Source organism: Mesoplodon mirus (assembly GCF_964341445.2).
Source record: "Mesoplodon mirus genome assembly, chromosome: 12".
NCBI lineage: Eukaryota > Metazoa > Chordata > Mammalia > Artiodactyla > Ziphiidae > Mesoplodon > Mesoplodon mirus.
This window is the reverse complement of record NC_138988.1, coordinates 31,979,704-32,004,185: the sequence shown is the minus strand read 5'-3', so window position 1 is coordinate 32,004,185 and position 24,482 is coordinate 31,979,704. Positions and strand designations below refer to the sequence as shown.

At 35.4% G+C, this 24,482-nt stretch overlaps 1 protein-coding gene across 2 annotated transcripts in view; it reads right to left on the bottom strand.

Moving 5' to 3' along the window:
• DNAH12 (dynein axonemal heavy chain 12) overlaps positions 1-24,482 on the bottom strand; it is a 219,961-nt gene that overhangs the window by 67,935 nt on the left and 127,544 nt on the right. For both annotated transcript variants that reach the window (XM_082639578.1, XM_082639577.1), the window contains 10 exons: positions 21,318-21,437; positions 19,805-19,993; positions 17,948-18,099; positions 14,554-14,692; positions 13,351-13,517; positions 10,954-11,209; positions 8,939-9,238; positions 8,082-8,260; positions 4,181-4,373; positions 2,677-2,838 (listed from right to left, as the gene is read on the bottom strand). In XM_082639578.1, coding sequence (XP_082495704.1) covers positions 2,677-2,838; positions 4,181-4,373; positions 8,082-8,260; positions 8,939-9,238; positions 10,954-11,209; positions 13,351-13,517; positions 14,554-14,692; positions 17,948-18,099; positions 19,805-19,993; positions 21,318-21,437 — 1,857 coding nt within the window. The remainder of the gene's footprint in view (positions 1-2,676; positions 2,839-4,180; positions 4,374-8,081; positions 8,261-8,938; positions 9,239-10,953; positions 11,210-13,350; positions 13,518-14,553; positions 14,693-17,947; positions 18,100-19,804; positions 19,994-21,317; positions 21,438-24,482) is intronic.

The following is a 24,482-nucleotide window of genomic DNA, read 5'->3' as shown; positions in this document are numbered from 1 at the left end:
ATCTTGGACATTCTTCTTGGTTTATATCTTTTTTTTTCCATTTTGGACGTTCTTATGCTGTTTGAATTATCTAATTTTATTCTTATAATATTTGTATTTTTTGAAATGTTAATAGAGTTGTTTGGTAATGAGATTATAGGTCACATTTAATTTTCTTCCCTTGTATATCTCTATATGAGAAAGGCATCTTACATGTGGTTAGGCATAATGGCTCTAGAACCAGACTTCTTGAATTCAAATCCCCGCTTGCAGCTAGCTGATTACCTATGTGACCTGAAGGCAAGTTACTTAACCTCTCTTTACCTTAGTTTCCTCATCTGTAAAATGGGGAAAAGAGTACCTATATCAAAGGATTGTTGAGGAATCAAAAAGCCATTACATGTGAATACTTAAAATAGTTCTTTCCACATAGGTAAGTACCTTTCAGCTTTTTATATCCTACCTTCCTCCTTGTTCAAAGCAGAAAAGGTTTCATAGTCAATAAATTATCTTATAAATAGATTTAAAATTTTTTCAATAGCAAATTTAGGGAGTGGTCACAATGATCATACAATTTCCAATGTTATAACAATGAATTTATTTCTAAAAGAATTCTCTACTATAGATATATGATACCTATATCTATGGGAAACGGCAAGTCAACTCTGTATATTCATTCTGACAGTAATTCTGAAATTACAACTATTATGATCAGTGTCAATCTATGAAATTATGTTCAGGTGGTTTATCTGCATTAACTCTGAGCTTACAGGGGTACATTCAGATAGAGAAAGGTAATACATGGTTGTAACTGTAGAACAAGAGTTCATGAAAGGGCCAGGATGGCGATATAAATATAGGGGTTATTTACACAGAAATATTGGTTAATGTTTCTAGAGTAGAAGTAGGGAGTAATACACACACACACACACACACACACACACACACTTTGGGAGCACAACTGATTCTGGGGAGCAAGAAAAACACTAGTTACTGAAGGAATAATTAGGGAGATAGGAAACAAACTGAGTGAAATTTCATAGCAGTCAAGAGAAAGCAGAGTTTAAAAGAAGGAATGATGAATTATTTCAAAGATGAATCTCAATTTTAAAAGGGAACTGAGAAAATATCACTAAATGTGGTAAATAAGTCACTGCTACACTGAGAAAAATATTGCAATAATTTAATTCTGCAAGGAGAGCAAATGGAACAGTGGAAAAGGTAGTCAGGAAATAGAGGTTTCTAGAACTCAGAGGTTCTGAGTCTAGAACGCTGATGTTGATGTCAGAGAGATGTGTTGAGTCTATAAGAGGTGCCCTCTAGGCAGTACCAGGGCCAAGCTACAGAGGTCAGTTATAGGAAGTGAGGTTTACAGTAAAATGTTTGCCAGATGGATGAAATAAGCAAAGTGGTCTTCAAAGTGGGATGCAGGGTATGTAAAGAAATTAATATAACTTCTTTTACATTACCTTTTATATTTTTAAAAATTAGTATAAAGCAAGCAAAAACAGGAATGCATTTCGGTACCCCTGAGTTCTGACCATGACCATTTCCTTGTGGAAAAACTGATACGGTGTTCCTAGGGTGGAATATGAAGGAAAGAAGTTCTTAAGGCTACTGTTGGGTCATACCATAAAATAGTGAAGCAATGGAAAAGCTTTGTAGCAAAGTGATGAGAAGAAAAGATAAACAATAGCTACAGTGAGCAGAAAATCCTTGCAAAGCTTAGAAAATCCCACTCCCCAAGGTGTCCTATTCCTTGGGTAGGAGTGTGGGGGATGAATTTATCCTATAAATTAGGAGAATTATGATTCTTCAGCAGCCTTAGCCACAACCTGGATGCTACTTGGGATTTTTTTTTCCTTTCTTCTTCCCCATGCCAGGCCATGAACTGGTAATGTATCAGATTTACTGAGGGCTTTCTAAGTGCCTGACGTTCCATAAGTGCCTTACATTCCATAAGTGCCTTATTTCACTTGATCCTCAGAACTCACAACAACGCTGTATAGGAGGAACTATTTTGTGTATACAACAGTTTCATTCCATAGACAAGAAAAGCAGGGTGCTTGAACAACCAGGGTGAAACCATTTTACTCCACATGCTATCACTAGAGGCTGGAATGAAGCATCCTGGTATGAGTGATAAAATCTGTGGGTAAAAGTAGTTATGGTACATGAAAGGGGAAATTACTAGCTGAAATCTTGTATGGGAAGATCTTAGAAATGGGGGTCAAAGGTCAGGACATCTGAAGTAGTGGGTGCTTCAAAAATGTATTTTTTTGTCAATTAAATCACAAAGCATGACTCTCAGATATATCAGAATTAATACAAGTAGTTTTGTTAAAATTTGAAGATTTTCCTAACCAGTGGTAAACCATAAAAGCTAATCAAGTAGTGTTTTAAAGCTATATTTTCTCATATCACTGTAACCCTAAGATATGATTTTAAATCTCTAATCACTCATAAAACATGCTAAATAAGATCAAATGGATGAAACACAATGTCATCATTATGGAAAAAACAAATTAAAATTCTGTCTCATAACTATCGAAGCTATTTAAAATTCACCAAAAAAGTATTAAAATAATATACATTAAGTTTTCAATTACCAAAATCCTCCGCAAAAGATATATTTATCCTGAAGAGCAGAAAAGCTTCAAGACATGTTGGGAGCAGCACTCCCTAAAAAGCATTTACCTCCATCACTTCTTGTTTTTCATCTGCTGCAAAAATATTAGGTACTTCTCCAGTATTGAGCACACTGTCGATATCCTCTAGAAAAGCTTCCTCTTTAATCTGGGTGTCCGTGATTAGAAAGACTGTCTTCTGGCCCCTCATGCCCACTTTCCTTAATAGAACCTGAAAATAAAAATGTACTTATAACCAGAATCTGGTGGAAATCTGTTGGTTTTGCTTTCCTTTCTTTTGATAACATCTCAAATTTAGAGTAGTACCTCTTCCATTTTGGTGGGGCTGTCAATCTGGGCCTCCATTTCTCCCGCCCTTTTGGTGGGAGACTCCAACTGGCCAGTTTGCCAACCCCTTAGACATAGTCATTGATTCAGCATCTTACTTCAGGGACTGAGATGGATTTGAAAACAGAAAGAATCTCTGTCCATCTAAGATCAAAGATATAAAGACCAGTTCTCTACAGTAACTTTTAGGATGTAGAATTTTAGTATGTCAAGGTCAGAGGAAGTTTAAAAAGTCCAGTAATGTCTCTCTTATTTTTTTCCACTTTAGGTCATCTCTCTTCTGGGGCCTGCAGAGCCCTAGGCACATGAGGGTGAAGCCCCAAGTATGCACTCCACTATTCTATTTGTTACTGGAACAGCAACACAGCTCCAAAGAAACTATTAAGATTTGACAACATTAATGACATCATCATCATCATTGAGGTTCATATTTAAGTCTACTGGAAAACATACATTTGCCTGAAATAAGGCCTCTCTGAACTAGAATAAAGGTAAAATCAGCAGCAGCCATGGTAACAGCAGTGGATAAGACTTAAGTCATAAATCCTGCTCTGCTGTGCATACCTTCTCTCAACTTCAGTTTCCTCATCAGTAAAACACAGAGACAACCATACCTGCTGCATTGAACTGTCATACCTATAGAATGACAGCATGTATATAAAGCACTTAAAACAGTGCTCAGCACACACAGTAACTGCTCTAGGGATAATATTATTATCATCATCACCAGTGTATTTAGCACACAGCTATACAGGTTGGCTCTCTCTTTACAGATAAAATAATGCATTGTAACACATATATGTAGAATCTAAAAAAAAAAAATGGTTCTGAAGAACCTATGGGAAGGACAGGAATAAAGACACAGACCTACTAGAGAATGGACTTGAGGATATGGGGAGGGGGAAGGGTAAGCTGGGATGAAGTGAGAGAGTGGCATGGACATATATACATTACCAAATGTAAAACAGACAGCTAGTGGGAAGCAGCCACATAGCACAGGGAGATCAGCTCAGTGCTTTGTGATCACCTAGAGGGGTGGGATACGGAGGGTGGAAGGGAGATGCAAAAGGGAGGGGATATGGGGATATATGTATATGTATAGCTGATTCACTTTGTTATACAGCAGAAACTAACACACCACTGTAAAGCAATTATACTCTAATAAATATGTTTAAAAAATAATGCACTGATATTATTTTAGACACAAGATTTGCTCACAATTTTACCTTCAGGTCCTCTCTCCATTCATTCATACCATAGCTCTTAGAAATTTCTGGTTGGAAAATTTGCATTTTTGCCATGGATGTAGCCAGACGAGTTAAGGATTGACGACCACTTCCTGCAAGTCCAACAAGCAAAGCATTTCCACCAGACTGCTTTAGAATTCGACATATTCGTGATAAATGTTCCAATACATACCTATGAAATATCGATATTATTATACTTGAAAATATGAATATAAATGTATATTTACACATAAGTATCATTTTGCTTTCCTAGAAGAATGGACTTTGCTGCCCCATATATTACTATCCCAATTTTAAAGAGGTAATCATCAAAAACATGATTTTTCAAATGCAGTTGCAATTGGATCATTTGATGTAAAGGAAAACTATTTGAGGTACAAATTCAGGAAATGTACTATACAAATTATAAAAATAAAATGAAACTGTAATCATTTATACTGGGAGCATATTATTGCTTTTATTAAAAACATTTCTTTGGGAATTCCCTGGTGGTCCAGTGGTTAGGACTCTGGGCTTTCACTGCCAAGGGCCCAGGTTCGATCCCTGGTTGGGGAACTAAGATCCCACAAGCCACACAGGTCGGCCAATAACAAAACAAAACAAAACAAAAAACCCCAAATTTATTCAATCTTTTAATACTAGGATTTCTATGCAAGAAATAGAAATTACTATATACAAAATAGTAAATTCAGGAAATGTAGCCTCACTAGTAATTAGGGGAATTAAAACTAAAGTCACAAAGTAGGCATAGAGGGAACTTACCTCAACATAATAAAGGCCATATATGACAAACCCACAGCCAACATTGTTCTCAATGGTGAAACACTGAAACCATTTCCTCTAAGATCAGGAACAAGACAAGGTTGCCCACTCTCACCACTATTACTCAACATAGTTTTGGAAGTTTTAGCCACAGCAATCAGAGAAAAAAAGAAATAAAAGGAATCCAAATTGGAAAAGAAGAAGTAAAGCCGTCACTATTTGCAGATGACATGATACTATACATAGAGAATCCTAAAGATGCTACCAAAAAACTACTAGAGCTAATCAATGAATTTGGTAAAGTAGCAGGATACAAAATTAATGCACAGAAATCTCTTGCATTCCTATACACTAATGATGAAAAATCTGAAAGTGAAATTAAGAAAACACTCCCATTTACCATTGTAACAAAAAGAATAGAACATCTACAATAAACCTACCTAAGGAGACAAAAGACCTGTATACAGAAAATTATGAGACACTGATGAAAGAAATTAAAGATGATACAAATAGATGGCGAGATATACCATGTTCTTGGATTGGAAGAATCAACATTGTGAAAGTGACTATACTACCCAAAGCAATCTACAGATTCAATGCAATCCCTATCAAACTACCACTGACACTTTTCACAGAACTAGAACAAAATATTTCACAATTTGCATGGAAACACAAAAGACCCCGAATAGCCAAAGCAATCTTGAGAAAGAAAAATGGAGCTGGAGGAATCAGGCTCCTGGACTTCAGACTATACTACAAAGCTACAGTAATCAAGACAGTATGGTACTGGCACAAAAACGGAAATATAGATCAATGGAACAGGATAGAAAGCCCAGAGATAAACCCACGCATGTATGGTCACCTTATCTTTGATAAAGGAGGCAAGAATATACGGTGGAGAAAAGACAGCCTCTTCAATAAATGGTGCTGGGAAAACTGGACAGCTACATGTAAAAGAATGAAATTAGAACACTCCCTAACACCATATACAAAAATAAACTCAAATGGATTAAGGACCTAAATGTAAGGCCAGACACTATCAAACTCTTAGAGGAAAACATAGGTAGGACATTCTATGACATAAATCACAGCAAGATCCTTTTTGACCCACCTCCTAGAGAAATGGAAATAAAAACAAAAATAAGCAAATGGGACCTAATGAAACTTCAAAGCTTTTGCACAGCAAAGGAAACCATAAACAAGACGAAAAGACAACCCTCAGAATGGGAGAAAATATTTGCAAATGAAGCAACTGACAAAGGATTAATCTCCAAAATTTACAAGGAGCTCATGCAGCTCAATATCAAAAAAACAAATGACCCAGTCCAAAAATGGGCAGAAGACCTAAATAGACATTTCTCCAAAGAAGATATACAGATTGCCAACAAACACATGAAAGAATGCTCAACATCATTAATCATTAGAGAAATGCAAATCAAAACTACAAGGAGATATCATCTCACATTGGTCAGAATGGCCATCATCAAAAAATCTACAAACAATAAATGCTGGAGAGGGTGTTGAGAAAAGGGAACCCTCTTGCACTGTTGGTGGGAATGTAAATTGATACAGCCACTATGGAGAACAGTATGGAGGTTCCTTCAAAAACTCAAAATAGAACTACCATATGACCCAGTAATCCCACTACTGGGCATATACCCTGAGAAAACCATAATTCAAGAAGTGTCATGTACTACAACGTTCATTGCAGCTCTATTTACAATAGCAAGGATATAGAAGCAACCTAAGTGTCCATCAACAGATGAATGGATAAAGAAGATGTGGCACATATATACAATGGAATATTACTCAGCCATAAAAAGAAACAAAATTGAGTTATTTGTAGTGAGGTGGAGGGACCTAGAGTCTGTCATACAGAGTGAAGTAAGTCAGAAAGAGAAAAACAAATACCATATGCTAACACATATACGTGGAATCTAAAAAACAAACAAAAAAAAGGTCATGAAGAACCTAGCAGCAAGACGGGAATAAAGACGCAGACCTACTAGAGAATGGACTTGAGGATATGGGGAGGGGAAAGGGTAAGATGGGACAAAGTGAGAGAGTGGCATGGACACATATACACTACCAAATGTAAAATAGATAGCTAGTGAGAAGCAGCCGCTTAGCACAGGGAGATTAGCTCGGTGCTTTGTGACCACCTATAGGGGTGGGATAGGGAGGGTGGGAGGGAGGGAGACGCAAGAGGGAAGAGATATGGGGATATAAACTGATCCACTTTGTTATAAAGCAGAAACTAACACATCATTGTAAAGCAGTTATAGTCCAATAAAGATGTTAAAAAAAAAACAAAAAACTAAAGTCACAGTCAGAAAGCATTCCACTCTCCTTCGACTGACAAAACTTACCAAGTCTGGCAATCCTAAGTGTTGTGAAGGGTTAGAAACAATGGAAGCTCTTAAAAACAATAATTATTTTTGAAGATACTTTGGCAAAACTTAGTAAAGTAGAAGATGCTTACATACCATGACACAATAATTCCATTTCTAAGAATATGGCCTAGAGAAGTTCTTATACATATAACTAAGGAGACATGAATGTTCAAACTTTTTTTTAATTACATAAACTAGAAATTACCTAGAAGTCTATCTCAGAAGAATGACTACATTCTGTTAAAATTATACAATGTGGTGCAGTACAGTAGTAAAAATTCATCTTCTGTGAATTTCACAAACAATCTAGAATAAACCAACTTGCAGAGGAATGTGCACAGTATGCGACATGCAAAATAAGACTGTATATGTGTTTAGGAACACACACATGTAGTAAAAGGCCAAAGAAACACATGAGTTTCTTTTTACCCCTGTAAGGTACAATAGGGATGCAGTGAGGGAAGGCTGATTACACAAGGGACTTCAAATAAATTGCTAGTATTTATGCCCTTTTTTTTTAATCAAAGTATATTTGATTTACAATATTGTGTTTAGTATTTTATGTCTCAAGCTGGGTGATGGGTACAAGGTTGTTCATTATAGTTTTATATCTTTTTGTACATTTAAATATTTCACAATAAAATTTTATAATTTTATAAAATTATAATTTAATTTAATATAATTAATATAATATAATTTTAACCATCAATACCAAATATAGGTACCTAAAAATGACAAGATTCATTCTTGTTTTCTGAGTTTGATTATACTCATCTAAGCACTGCTCCACAATGTCACTAAAATCATGAACATTTGGAATTTCAATATAAACTCTGTCATCTCCTTCAAGGTCAGGATTCATATAGTCACCAAACATGAGATTTCTTAAGTCCTCTTCAGTTACCTATAAAATGGAAATCAACAAATTATATTAGAACTTAAAATTTTTTCTAAAATAATTTTAAAACAAAAATTTTTCTGAAATAAATTTAAGAAACTTTAACATTTTTTTCTAAAATAAATTTAAGAAAATGTTACACAAAATTTTGTTTTATCTATGTTATGGGATGATTATCAATTAGATAATTCTTTTAAATATTAGGATAGTAAATAATATACTTGTAAAATTAACACCTGAAATTATATTATATCCTTAGGAAGTAAAAAGAAAACAGTTTTTTCTATCATATAAGTTTTTTGCCCCCAGGGGCAGGAAAAGTCATTCTGAGCAACTCCCATTTTGTGAGTCATTACTAAGGGGTGGTCACCATGTTAAGCACCTTATATCTGTTATATCATTCAATCCCTATCATATAACTTCTATGTTATACACATAATTCCTCTGAAAGCAAATCTTCTCAAAATAAATACCTATCTATGAGGAAAGTTAAAAGAATATGATCATTAAGAAATAATAGTTTGTTATAAAGCAGAAACTAACACAGCATTGTAAAGCAGTTATACTCCAATAAAGATGTTTAAAAAAGAGTAATAGTATTCTTTCAAAGATAAATTGATTGTAATAATTCATGCTATTGGATTGTTTTAACTTAATATATTTTTAATCACTAAATATACTCACTGGTGCATTCCCTTTTCTTAAATGTGAAAAGATACTATCAAATGATTCTTTAAAATGGTCCCTTATAACATTTTTTGTTAAAGTGAACAGCCAGAATCGGTCATTATCATTAATGAGACGATCATAAAACACTCGGAGAACCTCATGCACAAACAGACGGATCATAGTGTGCTTGCTCTGCACGGCATCTCTTTCAATGAGCAAGCAGCCCCGGATGACACGTGAAAAATCCCGCAAGTTGAAAGTGTAATGAGATTTTGTGGGAGTGGGCAAAAGATTTTCCATGGATTGTTTATATATCTGAATATGAAAAAAGCAACAAAGCAAAAATAAAATGCTTATAATCAGCAAAGTCAATAATACAAAGCCAACAACAATGTAATATACTATAAAAGACAGTATATTATATAAAATATTTTATTTATCCTATCAGATCATATTGACTTGGAAAATTGTATAGTATTGAGTCTAATATAGCATATATCTATTTCTTTTGGTTTATAGCACTCAACCAGGCATTACAAAGTTGAGGGAACTTAATATTATCTGATTCCATCCAAGCTCAAGAAGTGACAAAGCTTTTATTTCCCAGTAATTATGGTTGTTACATTTAAAGGTGAATGACCTGGGATTAAATAGTTAACAAAAACTTTAATAGAAAGTGAAATCAGATAACTCATTCGAAATGAAGAGGATGATGAAACAATTTTCTTTGACCACCACTGACTCCAAAATAAATCAGCGTGTTCTCTCCCTTCCCTTCTCTCTCGTTTTCTCTCTCCCCTCTCCTCCTCCTATCTTAATTGGCTATAATATCAAAATGAAGTATATTTTTACTACATGCTGAATTCACCAAATGAAGTTTAACATCCTCTTTAAGAAAGGTAAATTAAATCTTTTATAATATAGGCTGAAAAAAATCCAAATGAAATTATTTTTTATTTATATATGTTCTCTAATTCGTCTCCCCTAATCTCCATACACGGTAGGTCTACAATACATCAAAGACAGAAAAAAAAGAGGATCCTTTCTGTATCCTCTTTTGCCTAACCAACTCCCCTCTCTTTCCAGGAGATGCCTGAAATATAACTACCATATTTTATAAATAGAAGAACTTTTCTCTATAAGTACAGAAATTATAATGTACTATCTCTTTGCTCATAGTTTCTCTATTTTAACAACCCAATTTTCCACCAGAACAGGGGCAAAAGAACTTTAGAAAGATACAATGCTCTTGGAAACTGATGGAATGATTCTATGGAGCTTTTTGCTTCTGGTTGCAGTGATGCCAAAGTGAACCCCACTGTATCAAGGCTCCAGAAAGCTTAGTTCAATGAGATTATCACTAAATTACCTTAAATACATTTTTTTTCCCTTTTACCATCAGCGATGAGGCTGGCTCTGGCCTCTGAGCAGAAGCAGGTAACACACCCTGGATAAGTTAAGGGCTGTTCTTTGGCTATATGGGCAGTCTTGTTTTCTAGTCCCACCCTTGTATTCTCTTATTTTTTTTTTTCACTGCTACTCCTAAGTTATGTGGTCTAGCAAAAATAATGTATTCATAAGCTTCTTAAGTTTCTTTCTTTTTTTTTTTCTGACACAACATGAAGAATGGGAGGGAAGAGAGAGAAGGGAAAATTAGTAAATACTAGAGTAGGAACCCAACAATTAGGGAAAAACCCACAATGTGGCAGATATTGGTTCTGGATGACTTCCTTATAATAACCTTGTGAAATAGGTATTATCTCCCATTTTAGTGATTAAAAAAGTAAGTTTCTGGAAGGTCAAGTTACTTGCTGAAGGCCAGATGGCTAGGAAACAGCAGTCAAGACTCAAACCCAGTTAGATTCCCCAATTTCAAAGCCTATGATCTTCCTGTCCTCAAGCCTTCCTAACAGCTTCTCTGACACTGAAGACTAAAGCGGCTAAGGGGAAAAAGAAGTTAAAAAAAAAAAAGGAAGGATTAAATAAGGATATATGTAGTACTAAAACACCCTATTGCATTCTTTGCTCACCTCCATAGTCCCATTGACAATTTGGTTCCCAACTAAAAAGTACTCAGGAGGAAATTCTCGAGTCCTAAGGTAGAATGCTACAATTGATGAGAAGATTCGGACCATAGTTTCATCACTGAAAGTATTAATAGTGCAGATGTTGAAATGTCTAATAAAACGGGGAGTGACTGGATTTCTTCCACCACCTGGAGGGCCCATGGCAGCAATCAGTTCTATGTCAACCAACGTGATTTTACTTGTGTCCTTAAGGTCATACCTTGAAAGCACATAAAAATTCCAAAACAATCAGTTATAAAGCCAACAAGATGGATTGAAAAGTAGATCTCCTTAGAAAATTAATCTGATTTTAGCTTCTTTAAATGGAAGATTAGATAATGCTTGGAGTAAGAGAGAAGTTTTTTTTTTTAAGGATTCCTATTTTTTTCTTTTTTTTTAAATTGAGGTATAACTGACATAACATTATATTAGTGTCCATGTACACCGTAATGATTTGATATTTGTCCAAATTGTAAAATGATCACCACAATAAGTCCAGTTAACATTTGTCACCATACATAGTTACAGAATTTTTTTTCTTGTGATAACTTTCAAGATTCACCCTCCTAGCTACTTTCAAATATGCGATACAGTATTATTAACTATAGTCACCATGATGTACATTACAGCCCCCTGACTTACTCATTTTATAACTGGTAATTTGTACCTTTCGACCCTCTTCACCTATTTTGCTCCCCCTATCCCCCGCCTCAGGCAACCACCAATCTGCAGAGAAAACTTGTTTTAAAGCAGCAGTCTATTTCTCCTTTCAGTGACACTGATTCTGTTGCCCAGATTCTGGGTATCTAGAAGGTCCCTTCCTCTTGCTCTTGCCTTTCTTTTTTACAGTTCTTTCCAATTTGACTCTCCTTTGCCTCTTCACACTCCAAATCCAGAAGCATGGATGAGAGATCTTTTTTGTGGATGGTTACAGGTAAATGACAATATGTCCCACTTTGCCTAGGACAATTGTTTGTGCCCATCCTGTAGTAACTATTAACACTCCCCTTTTTCTCTCAGAAATGTCCTGATTTGAACAATAAACTATATACTTATTCTACTTACAGCTAAGTCTTGATTTCTTTTTCTCATCTCAAATCTTATCTTCAGAGCACAAAAGGGTGTATAAATAGAACCTATACACAATTTTGTTATATAAAAAGAGACCCATTAGGGAATAACAAAGCTTCAAAGAAGTTTTAATCAGAAAGGGGTACACAAATGACTCAGTTTAGCTGGAAGCACTCAGAGTGAAAAGTTGCTTATTTCCAACAGGTCATAAAGTCCTTTAATATTGACGTTCTTGCAAAAAAGGGGGGTGGTTATGGGAGAAATCTATACAGCCAGTTCTTAGTCTAAAAGTACCATAGAAAGTATGAAAATATGACTTGATTTTTGGCAACAACTCTAGTAACTGTCAATAAGGGACTGGTTAAGTAAATTATAGCAAGATCCACAAAACTAAACAGTATTAAAATGCAACAAAATGAATGAGATAGACAAATAATACAGATAGGTGAATGAGACAGACAAATAATATCGATAAATATTTAAGTGCAAATAAGTTGCAAAAACATTATATGTAATATGGGTCTTTTTTTAATAAAAATATATTTATATAGAAAAAGAACTTGGAAGAATAGGGAATACACTATTAACAGTGGTTATCTCCTGGAGGCAGGATTTCAAGGGCATGCAATAACAACAACAAAAATATAATCCCAAAATATGACTTAGCTTCACAATTAGGTTACCCTTGCCTTGAGATAAAAATCATGGCATATTAGGGATTAGGAAAGTATTTTAACAGGAGGAAATGAAGAATTATTAATCCGAACTAAAAGGTACAATGTCTTATTTGTTGGAAACTAACCATGTCATCATAAAATAGGGTGGGAGGAATGGAAGAGTTATCTACGAAATTGCTGTCAAAACCAAGCCATCCCAAGGATACAGTAGTCCCAAATAGTTATAGATAATATAAAGAATTTTAAAATGGCAGAAACATAGGGTGCTGGTTACGGTTACTTAGGTTGGAGACTACCCACAAATTCTCAGTGCTGGGTGATGGTAAAAGATGTAATTTGTAAATTATATTTAATAATTGAAAGTAGTAGATAAAAAGGACAAAAATTAATACATTATTGAATAAATATATTTCCAATACTGGATTATTCTTCCATGGTATAAAAAGTTATAGAAAAGTCTTCCAAAATTTTCTTTATAGGAAAATCTGGGCAACCATTTTCTTCCATAAGTAATTTGAGAAAATATATTATTTTGATGTGAGAAATTAAAATAGAAAAAGAGAACAAGAAATAACTTCAGCATGGCTACTTAAGACTTTAATTAAATAGTTACCAATTCCCACAGTCAAAAAACTGTCGTAATAATTCAATAGGAGGTTGAGCTCCATATTTCTCCAATGCAGGCATATTCATGTCATCTATAAAAATTATACACTTCTTTCCCATAGGTGGTCCAAAAACTCCTTTGCGTCTTTTATCCAGCCTAGCCATAATAATGTTCTAAAATATAAAAAAGAAATAGTAGTATATTTAAAGCCATACTTAACACCAGAAAAAAAAAGAAATTTAACAGTCTAATTATGTAAGGAAATAATGCCAAGCAACACTATGTGCGTGTTTATTCATTTATATTTATTCATTTTAGGGTTATACCAAACTTCATATTCAACATCATTCAAAGAGCATATATTGAAATCCTTCTATGTGCTCAGAATTGTTACATGTTTATATATAACCAATTGTTACACCTATTTATATATTTATATTGTATACACACATATGCACACACACACACAAAATATTTTCTATATTGGATACCCCAACATATCTATTAACTTTAACTTAATATCTAAAAGCACTAATCTAAATTTGTAGTATTTTGAAATTAGGGAATTCTACTGGCTTAAAACAACGAAAATGAGCACCATAGATCAGGAGAGAATGGACAGATATAAATTTAGGAATGGTGATAAAAATGGTGATTAGAAAAGATCTCATGCAGTACTTTCATTTGGCACCTCTGGGGGTAAAGGGTGGGATGCACAGTTTCCTGTCACAGAAGGTCATACAATAAACAGTGTATGGTTTGAAAGATCTTTCACTGACAGAACTTCAGTAGGCAGCAAATATCCCTAGGGGACCATCTAGGAGAGTCTCGAAAGAACAAGCTCACTCTCTCTCTCTCTCTCTCTCTCCCCCCTTGTCTCCTTCTCTCTCTCCTTCCCTCTCTCTCTTCCACCCTCCCTCCCTTCTCCTTTACTTCTCCAGTTAAGAAATCAATTGTTGCTTCTTGGGCTTGAAAAAAAAGATGACAAAGCTCAACAATTCAGTATTCATGCAAAAATGTTCTCTTGAACTTTTGTCCTTAAAACCTGATTTTTAAAACTTACTTGTAATGCCAAAAAGAAGTTTTGAAGTTTTATTTAAATTCATAGAGGATTTACACAGCTGCTCATTTAAAATGCAGTTTTAAATGCTAATCAAAAAGGCAAAAAAATTAATAATTATAGACCCATGTTTCTGGCTTTTAACTAACCTGAACCTGATTGGCACTGGTCCGTGCGGAGAAATTAACATAAAAAGGAAAGTACAGGTCCTTTTCCAAGTGATTCATCAGCTTATCCTTCACATACACTGATTTTCCTGTACCCGTTGGACCCACAAAAAGTAGCGGCCTTAATGAAACAGTGAACATATCATTCAAAAGGAGAAAAAGTCAGAATACATTTCAATTAGAAGAGGCTGGATTTAGTTGAAAACCTAAATAGTAATCAAATCAACTTCATCCAAAAACTCACATTTCAATTTATCATTGTAATTTCATAAAAGACTGGTGAAAGTAACAATTGGCACACAGTTTTGCTTACTTACTGAAACTTAAATAGTAACAAACTATTATTTGAACAAATGTAACATTGCTATATGCAAAAACACTCATAAAACAAGTAGTAACATGCTTAACTTTTCAGAAAAAAAAAAAGCCAAAGTTTGTCGCCTCAGAAAAGTGATGTATTTGTACTTTTTAGTTAGAGGTACAGTCAAGAGGGTGCCGTGTGGAATACACTAATAGGATGATGACAATAAGAGAGATTGAAAGTGTTTCGCAGTTATCTCAATAGCACAAAGCGGGCCTCCCTGGTGGCGCAGTGGTTGAGAGTCCGCCTGCCGATGCAGGGGATACGGGTTCGTGCCCCGGTCTGGGAGGATCCCATATGCCGCGGAGCGGCTGGGCCCGTGAGCCATGGCCGCTGGGCCTGCGCATCCGGAGCCTGTGCTCCGCAACGGGAGAGGCCACAACAGTGAGAGGCCCGCATACCGCAAAAAGGAAAAAAAAAAAAAAAAAAAAAAAAAAAAATAGCACAAAGCTTTTGTGAGAAACTAAATAACAATGAATTCTAAAGGTAACGGTTATATATGCCCATTAATAGCATTTTTGAATCAAGTCAGTGTTACTAACTGAAAATACTTGTCTAAAAGCAAACTCTAAGGAATTCTCTATTCCAAGGGCTTCAAAAGCAGGGTTTCTCATTTTTGAGTGGTCTGAACTAATTTTAAAGGGAAAAAAAAATCCTAAGAGTTTATGTTCACAGAACCCTGGAGAATCCCAGTTTGAGACATACTGAATTAAAAATTAAATACTGTCACTTTAATTGACAACTTGGCATCACATGCTACATAAAGACAAACACAAAGGCTGGCACTAAAACTGAGCAGCAGTAATCAGGTATAAAGAGTCATCTATATGACCCAAATTATGATAATATTAATTTTTAAAATTATCATTGAAGTAGAAACATAAAATTAATACTCTAAATAAAAAAAGATCATTTAGAACTACAGTGATGCCTGAGAATTCATCTACGCTTTCCAATCTGAGTAACACGTTATGGAAAACTATTTATTAAAATAATTTTACTAAATAAACACTGTTCTTAACTTGAGGCCCATGGATCAAACTGAAGAAATTCTTAGACAGTATTGAGAGTTTGTGAACTTAGATGACATAGAGTTTATACCTTTACTTTCACTACACTTAACTAAAATGGAGCAATTTATAACATAGTACCTATGTACTTTATTATCAATAATAATATTGATAATATTTGTCATCAATAGAAATCACACATATTATACTAAACATTACAATTGTTAGAGATATTTCAAAAATATCACTTATGCCCATTGCTTCTTCAAAATTATGATCATCATCAGACTCACAGATGGATCTTATTATTTAATGTGTTAATAAAAAGCACATTATTACTACTATAGCTCAACTTTTTTCAATATTTAAATAAATATATTTTAATATGTGATTTGCTTTATAATCCTATATTTGTACTTATTCATTTAAAAGCATTATTCTGACAAATGGTTCATGGAACAAGAGTATGTACCCCAGAATTGACAAGTACCTTCCTTGCTTAATGAAGTTTTTAATATTAGCCTCTAAATGCAAAAATGCAACTATGGGTACAAAATAGGGATAAAATAATGTTCCCTCATAAGCTATTTTTCTTTTTTTTAAATTAAACAGGATAAAACTGCCACAAAATTCACTCAGAAACAGGTTCTTCATCAAAAACAAATAAACCATGACATTCATACATATTATGTGAGCTTGTCCAGTTTAAATAATATTTTTTAAATAATTTTATTTATTTATTTTTTTACTTTTGGCTGCGTTGGGTCTTCATTGCTGTGCGCAGGCTTTCTCTAGGTGCGGCGAGCGGGGGTTACTCTTCGTTGTGGTGCATGGGCTTCTCATTGCCATGGCTTCTCCTGTTGTGGAGCATGGGCTCTAGGCGCGTGGGCTTCAGTAGTTGTGGCCCACAGGCTCAGTAGTTGTGGCTGACGGGCTCTAGAGCACAGGCTCAGTAATTGGGGCACATGGGCTTAGTTGCTCCATGGCATGTGGGATCTTCCCAGACCAGGGCTCAAACCCATGTCCCCTGCATTGGCAGGCGGATTCTTAACCACTGCACCACCGGGGAAGCCCCAGTTTAAATAATATTAATGATAAATTATGGCTAGTGTTTCAGAGAAAAATAACTATAAAAGTGTTATTAAGAAAATTGGTATGGGTATGTCTATGGTACGTGCTAGGCTTTTCATCTTTTTTGATGTGCTCTTCTTACTTAAGTCTGAGTCTTTTATGTTCATCTTAAGTTATGAAGAACTAGCATAGGACAGATCTCAAAAATGCCAAACAGGAAAATGTGTATCATGGTTAGTCTGATCCCTCAGGAGTACAATGAACCTGGAGTAGAATGCATACCTTTTTAACAGTAACACTGTGACTGACATTTAATCTGCTATTACAAATAAAAGAAATAAAAGATGGCTTATGAGGCAACAAAGTATGATGGTAAAGACTTTGAAGTGGGCAATAGGAAACCTGGATTTCAGGTTTACCACTACTAACAGATGTCACTATGGAAATGTCAATTAGTCCCTCAGGGTCCTAGTTATCTGAAAATGGATGACCTCAAAGTTCACTTCAAAAATCCTATGATCCTGGGCTTCCCTGGTGGCACAGTGATTAAGAATCCGCCTGCTAATTCAGGGGACACGGGTTCGAGCCCTGGTCCAGGAAGATCCCACTTGCCGCGGAGCAACTCAGCCCGTGCGCCACAACTACTGAGCCTGCTCTCTAGACTCCGCAAGCCACAATGACTGAGCCCGCGTGCCACAACTACTGAAGCCCGTGCGCCTAGAGCCCTTGCTCCGCAGCAAGAGAAGCCACTGCAATGAGAAGCCCGCACACCACAACAAAGAGTAGCCCCCACTCACCGCAACTAGAGAAAGCCCGTGTGCAGCAACAAAGACCCTACCTAGTCAAAAATAAATAAATTTATTTTTTAAAGTCCTATGATCCTATTAGAAAGGTACTATAATATTTAAAATGCATGTTTATAATAGTTTCTTACTTTGCATAGGTAATACTCAAATCCATTAGAAATGTATATCTAATTGTATCCATTGTAGGGACTATGATATCTTGAATCTTGACACATTTATCTCCTAAATTAGTACTTTTAATTAATTCATTCCAGTGGATCCAGCGACCTCGGTTTTTCAACTATAAGAGAACATAAATTTTAAAGTATTATAACCATGCACTTGCTATCTAAAAGGCTCTTTTTAGCAGTTATCATATTTGCTTTTAAAAACTTTACAGCCTTTTCCTCCTTTTTATTGTGAAATACGGTGGCTTCTCTTGTTGTGGAGCATGGGCTCTAGGAGCATGGGCTTCAGTAGGTGCAGTGCATGGGCTCAGTAGTTGTGGCTCGCGGGCTCAGCAGTTGTGTCTTGTGGGCTCTAGAGTGCAGGCTCAGTAGTTGTGGCACATGGGCTTAGTTCCTCCATGGCATGTGGGATCTTCCCAGACCAGGGATCTAACCCATGTCCCCTACATTGGCAGGTGCATTCTTAACCACTGCGTCACCAGGGAAGTCCTTGTCCTCTTAACACTCTAATCTTTCCAGACTGCCTTCAAGATGTCCTTGTGCATATATCAAGAATTTATCTGAGAGCCACTCTGATGTGGCTGAAGTTACAATTGACAGGACTTTGGCTTAATATTTTCATATTTTAAAGTAAATGGGCAATAATCTAACTAGAAACAAAATATCAAATAAACTCATACTTGTTTCTCTAAAATTATTCTCTTTGGCATATTGATCCAGGCTGATATTCAGCCAGGACATATTGGAATGGCTGGACTGATTGTTACATTATTGAAGTTCTTCTGAACCAGGGGCTAAATAGCTGCTGTCTTGATACCCTAAGTGATCCTGATTAGGGAATCCACCCTCCCCCACACAGATATCTTCCTCTCCAAGTTGTCCTGCCCTTCCCTGGAGATCTTAAGGCCTCTCACCATCAATCAACAAAAGAGTTAGCACCTGGCAAAGAAGGAGGTCTCTTGGACTCCAGTGCTATGGCTGGCATCTAAGAATCTTTAAATATTTTCTGGCAAGTTGTATATGTATATGGTTTGTGTCTGGGTGACGGTAATTTTGCAAGTTTGGGTGAGTGTTTCTTCAGTAATTCATATTCTTAATTTCTTAGGTTTTAGCTTTTATTTTTATCAAAGTTATTTATGCACTATTTTAGAGTCAAAAGTTTACAAGGTTAAGGAAAAACAGCAGTTTCCCACTCTTATTTTCTCCTCTCTAACAGCAACTACCTTTGCCTCTTTAAGCTGGATATTTTGATATTTACCTTCAATTCTTAAAGAATATGCTTGTGTTATCACTTCTTGATTTTTTAGTTTTAGAGATTATTCTATTGACTTCCCACTGTGACTAATGAGGATGAAAATCTCTTTCTGGTCATATTCTTAAAATTCTGTGTTAACATGGTTTTAGGGAAAGATTTCTGCACTGGCAATCAGGAGAGCTGGGTACAAGTCCTGGCTGTGCTAGTCAGTTGTGTTTCTAGGTTTAGGTAAAATTGTAATAAGTCTCTATCCAGATCTTATGGCTCTGTGAAGTAAAATTTGCATGAATCAAATAATTATGCAAATGCTTACTGTTTAAAAGAGTCTTCTTGTGAATTCTTTTTTAAATTGGAGAAAATTTAATTTAAATCTGAAATTATAAAATATTCTCAAAATAAGCTTATCTATACTGTCCACAAGTTATAGGAGGAGAAACTAAAGAGAAGGGACTAAAATGCTAATCACAGGAGTCAAAGTAACTCTAGGATGGGAACCCACTTTTGACTGCTGATCTAAGACTTTGTGTTTTACAGTTTATCATAACAAGCATTTTATATCATACCTCATACATGTAGTCATAGACTAGGCCTTTTTCATCAAAGTGGCATTCCCATTTACCCACAGAGTCAGGTATTGGGTTGCTTTCATCTTTTCCCAATATGACTAATCGTATATAAATGTCAAAAGCAATGCGACCATCTGTATCACAACTTCCTCCAATGGACCAAATCAAAGAAAATATAAAGCAAGCCTGTTGGTTAAAAAGAAAAATTAATTTAAATTTTTTAAAAGAAAATTTTAACAGATTAACTAAAATATAGTATATTAAGTTCTGATTAATCTACTTGGAAAAGGTCAGATTTACAAATAAAGTAGAATGGAGCACATCTAAGTCACGTAACAAATCATTCCTCTGGCACTATGTATCTAAATTAAAATTCTCATGCCAAATGACCTAGGAATTTCTCTTTTAGGAGTTTATCTTCAAATATATTCCCACTGAACAAAACGATATATGTATAAGAATATTTACTGCAACACTGTTTGTGGTAGCAAAATATCTGAAGCAACCCAAATGTTCTTCAATAGAAGTCAGCTTAATTGGAATATGCGACATACACTGGAATACGTGTAGCTATTAAAAAAAAAAAAGGTAACCCAATACTGATATGGAAAGATCTCCAAAATATATTGTGAGAAAAGATGCAAATCAGTATGTATAGTATGCTAACATGTATAAAATATGTATACATATAGAAGAGGATATGTATCAAATATCTCTAGCAGGCTACATGAGGCACTGGTAATAGTGGTTGCCTTGAGGGTGGCTGGGGGACTGGTATGGGTGGAAAATTTACTTTTGTCTTTTGAATTTTGCTCTAGGTACATGCCTTATCTAGTTAGAAAAATCTATCAAAAATATTTTAAGAGAAAATTTTCTGTGGCAACAAAGTGAAGGGAAAACCATGGGAGGGAACTGCTATTACCACAGAGTAGAATAGAAGATAGATTGAAAGAGGAGATCGAGGCATTTGAGAATAAGGTGGTGGATAGGAAAGTAGCATAGACCAGGGAAGCGTACAGAACATCTCTTTCCTTTGGCTCCCTGAGAGCCTTATTCTCTGTCATTCTCTGATCTCTAGACATTAACTAACCTGGACCACTGACTCCTTCCTACATATATCCTCTATGAATTCTGCCTGCAATGCTCCACCCAGCTGGTTGGATGCCTGCTCCTAGTCTTCGGTAGCCAGTTTGTTGTAGCTTACACTCTAGCTTAACATTTAGACAAGAAGTCCATATTAGTTTAATATTGTCACCTTATAAAGTGTTTATCAAATTATGATCTTTCATAAGTAATAGGGTGTCTTGATTCATTCTGACATATTTTACTTTCTCTAAATCGTTTTTAAATCAGAATACCAGGTCAGGGCAACTTTAATGTCTTCAGGTATTCTTTTGGTGCTCACCAAAAAACAGCTCTAGGTCTTGTAATGTCTTTCTCAACACAAGTATCATTTGCCAGAGGCATATTTTATTCCATAATTAAAAAACACAATAAGTATAAAACCAACCATAATCCAAACACGAATGTGCTTGCTGGTAGGATCGTTTTCTACCACGTTACAGAGTAGTACTTCAAAGAGGCGTGTTAGAGATACAACTACATTGCTATCGCTTGTAGGAATCAGTTCCTTCAAAATGAAAAGAATAAGATACTTTACTTTCATCTTATTTATATAATAAAAGAAAATAAACATTTCATTTAAAAAATGTAGTTTTCCTAAGGTCTTTATAAAATTTAAACTTAAGGAATTTAAATTGTAGGCATGATAAAAATCTCTCAGATATTTTAGTCTAGCATATTACATTACACAGTTGTGTAAAACATATTCTTATTCTGAATTCTTTGAGAAATGAAAACTAGTAAGAGAATAAATAATGCTCTAGAGATAGTAGAAATGAAGTTTATAACACCCATTTATTCATCTGTTTATTCAACAAACATTTATCAAAAACACAGTATACCTATATACCAAGCTAGGAGATATGAAAATAAAACACATGATCTCTGAAAAGAAGTGATATTGAAATTAAATAGACTAAAATAATATGGTATAATAATGACATGACAGAGGAAGTCCCAAGGTAGTGGGAGGCTACTAGAATACTTGGGATAAACAATTAGCCCAGACCCAGGTAGGAAGACAAGGAGGGAAATAGGAGAGGAATAATCAAGGAAGATTTCCCAGATGAAGGAAGAGCTGAGATGAATTTGGAAGGAAAGTGTGAGTTAACCAGGTGCAGAAGGGAATAATGTCAAGGCAGGGGAAACAACATATATACAGACATGGAGATATAAGTGGACACAGAGTATTAAAGGGATTCTGTAGGATGTGAAAAGAGGGTGTGAGAGAGGAATGGCAAGAAATAAAACCTGAGAAGCAGACAGGGGTCAGATCCTGAAAGGCTTTATAGGCTATGTTAAGGATGTCATGCTAAGACGAAGAGGGTTCCAATGGAGGGTTTTAAGTAGGGGAGTAAATGGAATGAATTTGTGTTTTGGAATCCTCATTCTGGTAGCAGGATGTAGACTGGACCAGAGTAGCTCCATTGTATTGATTCAGGTAAGAAATGATGAAGGTCAGAACTGAAGCTATTATGACAGGATGAAGGGGGGTGGTCAGAGGAACTGCGATGGAGAGGAGAAGACAGATATGAAAGTTAGCAATGAGGGAAAAATCAATAGATGCTGGGGACTAACTGGCTATGGAAAATATGAGAATGAATTAAGAAAAGAAAATCTATCACTCATTATCAGAAAGATGAAGTTTATTTTGTATTTTTTACAATGTATAGTATTAGCTTTAAAATTTTAAAAACTGAAAAATGATTATTTGTATATTTTTTCTATGAGACGTTGTACAGAATCTTCATAAAGTGAAATTGTCTTCTTTTATTTTATGCAGGATATTTTTCCTATCTCCAAAATAGTATTTTAGGATGAAAATCTACTGAACACTCTTTTCCCTTCTCAATTATGTGGTGGTCCCCAAAAAGATATATCCACATCCTAATCCCAGGAAGCCACAAAGGTGATCTTATTTGGAAAAAGGGTTTTTGAAAATGTAATTAAGTTAAAGTCTCAAGATGAGGAGATCATTCTGGATTATCTGGTGGGCCCTAAATTCAAAGTCATAAACCCTCATAAAAGTCACATAGTGGAGAGACACACAGAGTAGAAGGCCATGTGAACATGAAGAAAAAGACTAGAGTTACGCAGGCACAAGTCAAAAAAAGGCTGGAGCCAAAAGAAGCTGGAAGAGATAAGGAAAGAGTCTCCCTTAGTGCTACCAGAGGAAGCACATTCTTGCCAACACCTTGATTTCAGACTTCTGGCCCCAGAACTGTGACGGAATAAATTTCTGTTGCTTTAAGTCACCAAGTATGTAGTAATTTGTTACAACAGCCCCAGGAAACTAACACAATACTATATGTATATGTGAGTTTTTAAAGGTACATATTTAAAATCCTTTTATTTTTTATTTATTTATTTTGGGGGGAGGCACTTGGCTTGTGGAATCTTAGTTCCCTGACCAGGGACTGAAGCCAGGCCCTGGCAGTGAAAGCGCCAAGTCCTAGCCACTAGACTGCCAGGGAATTCCCTAAAATAATTTTAAAATATGGAATTTTTAGATCTTTAGTCACTATAGTTTTAATTCAAAGAGTATAGCTGGAATAAATTTTACCTCTGGGTTATTCAGATGTAACTTCAGCAATATAAAACCACAGGGTGGTGGGGACTTCTCTGGTGGTGCTGTGGTTAAGAATCCACCTGGCAATGCAGGTGACATGGGTTTGAGCCCTGGTCCAGGAAGATCCCACATGCCGCGGAGCAACTAATCCCATGTGCCACAACTACTGAGCCTGTGCTCTAGAGCCCACAAGCCACAACTACTGAGCCTGTGTGCCACAACTACTGAAGCCCATGTGCCTAGAGCCCTGCTCCGCAACAAGAGAAGCCACCACAATGGGAAGCCCATGCACCACAATGAAGAGTAGTCCCCACTCACCGCAACTAGAGAAAGCCTGCAAACAGCAATGAAGACCCAACATAGACAAAAATAAATAACTAAATAAAATAAAATTAAAAAAAGCCAAAGGTGGATATTGCTATAATGGTGCTGTGTAAATCACTTTTAATTCAACTATAAAAGCTAAAGGACAAAAGTATTAAAAACAACTATAATTAATTATGTTAATGGACACATACTATAAATAAATGTTAATTGTGACATCAATAGCCTACAATGTGGAGAAAGGAGGGATAAAAGTGGAGAGTTCTTACATGTAAATGAATTAAGTTGTTATCAGCTTAAAGTACCCTGTTTTAAGATAATATATGTAAGCTCCTTGGTAACAACAAAGAAAATACTTATAGAAGTTACACAAAAGAAAAAGAGAAAGGAATCAAATCCTATCAATAAAAAAAAAACCCAAAAAAACAAAAAACAAAAACACAAAGGAAGACAGCAAGAGAGAAAAGAGGGACAAAAGAACTACAAGATAAACAGAAAATAGTTTTTAAAATAGCAATAGTAAATTCTTTCCTATCAATAGATAGTTTAAATGTAAATAGGTTAAACTCCCCAGTAAAAAGATACAGAGAAGCTGAATAGATAAAAAAAAAAACAAAGATCTAACTGTATGGTGTCTATAAGAAACTCACTTTAGATTCA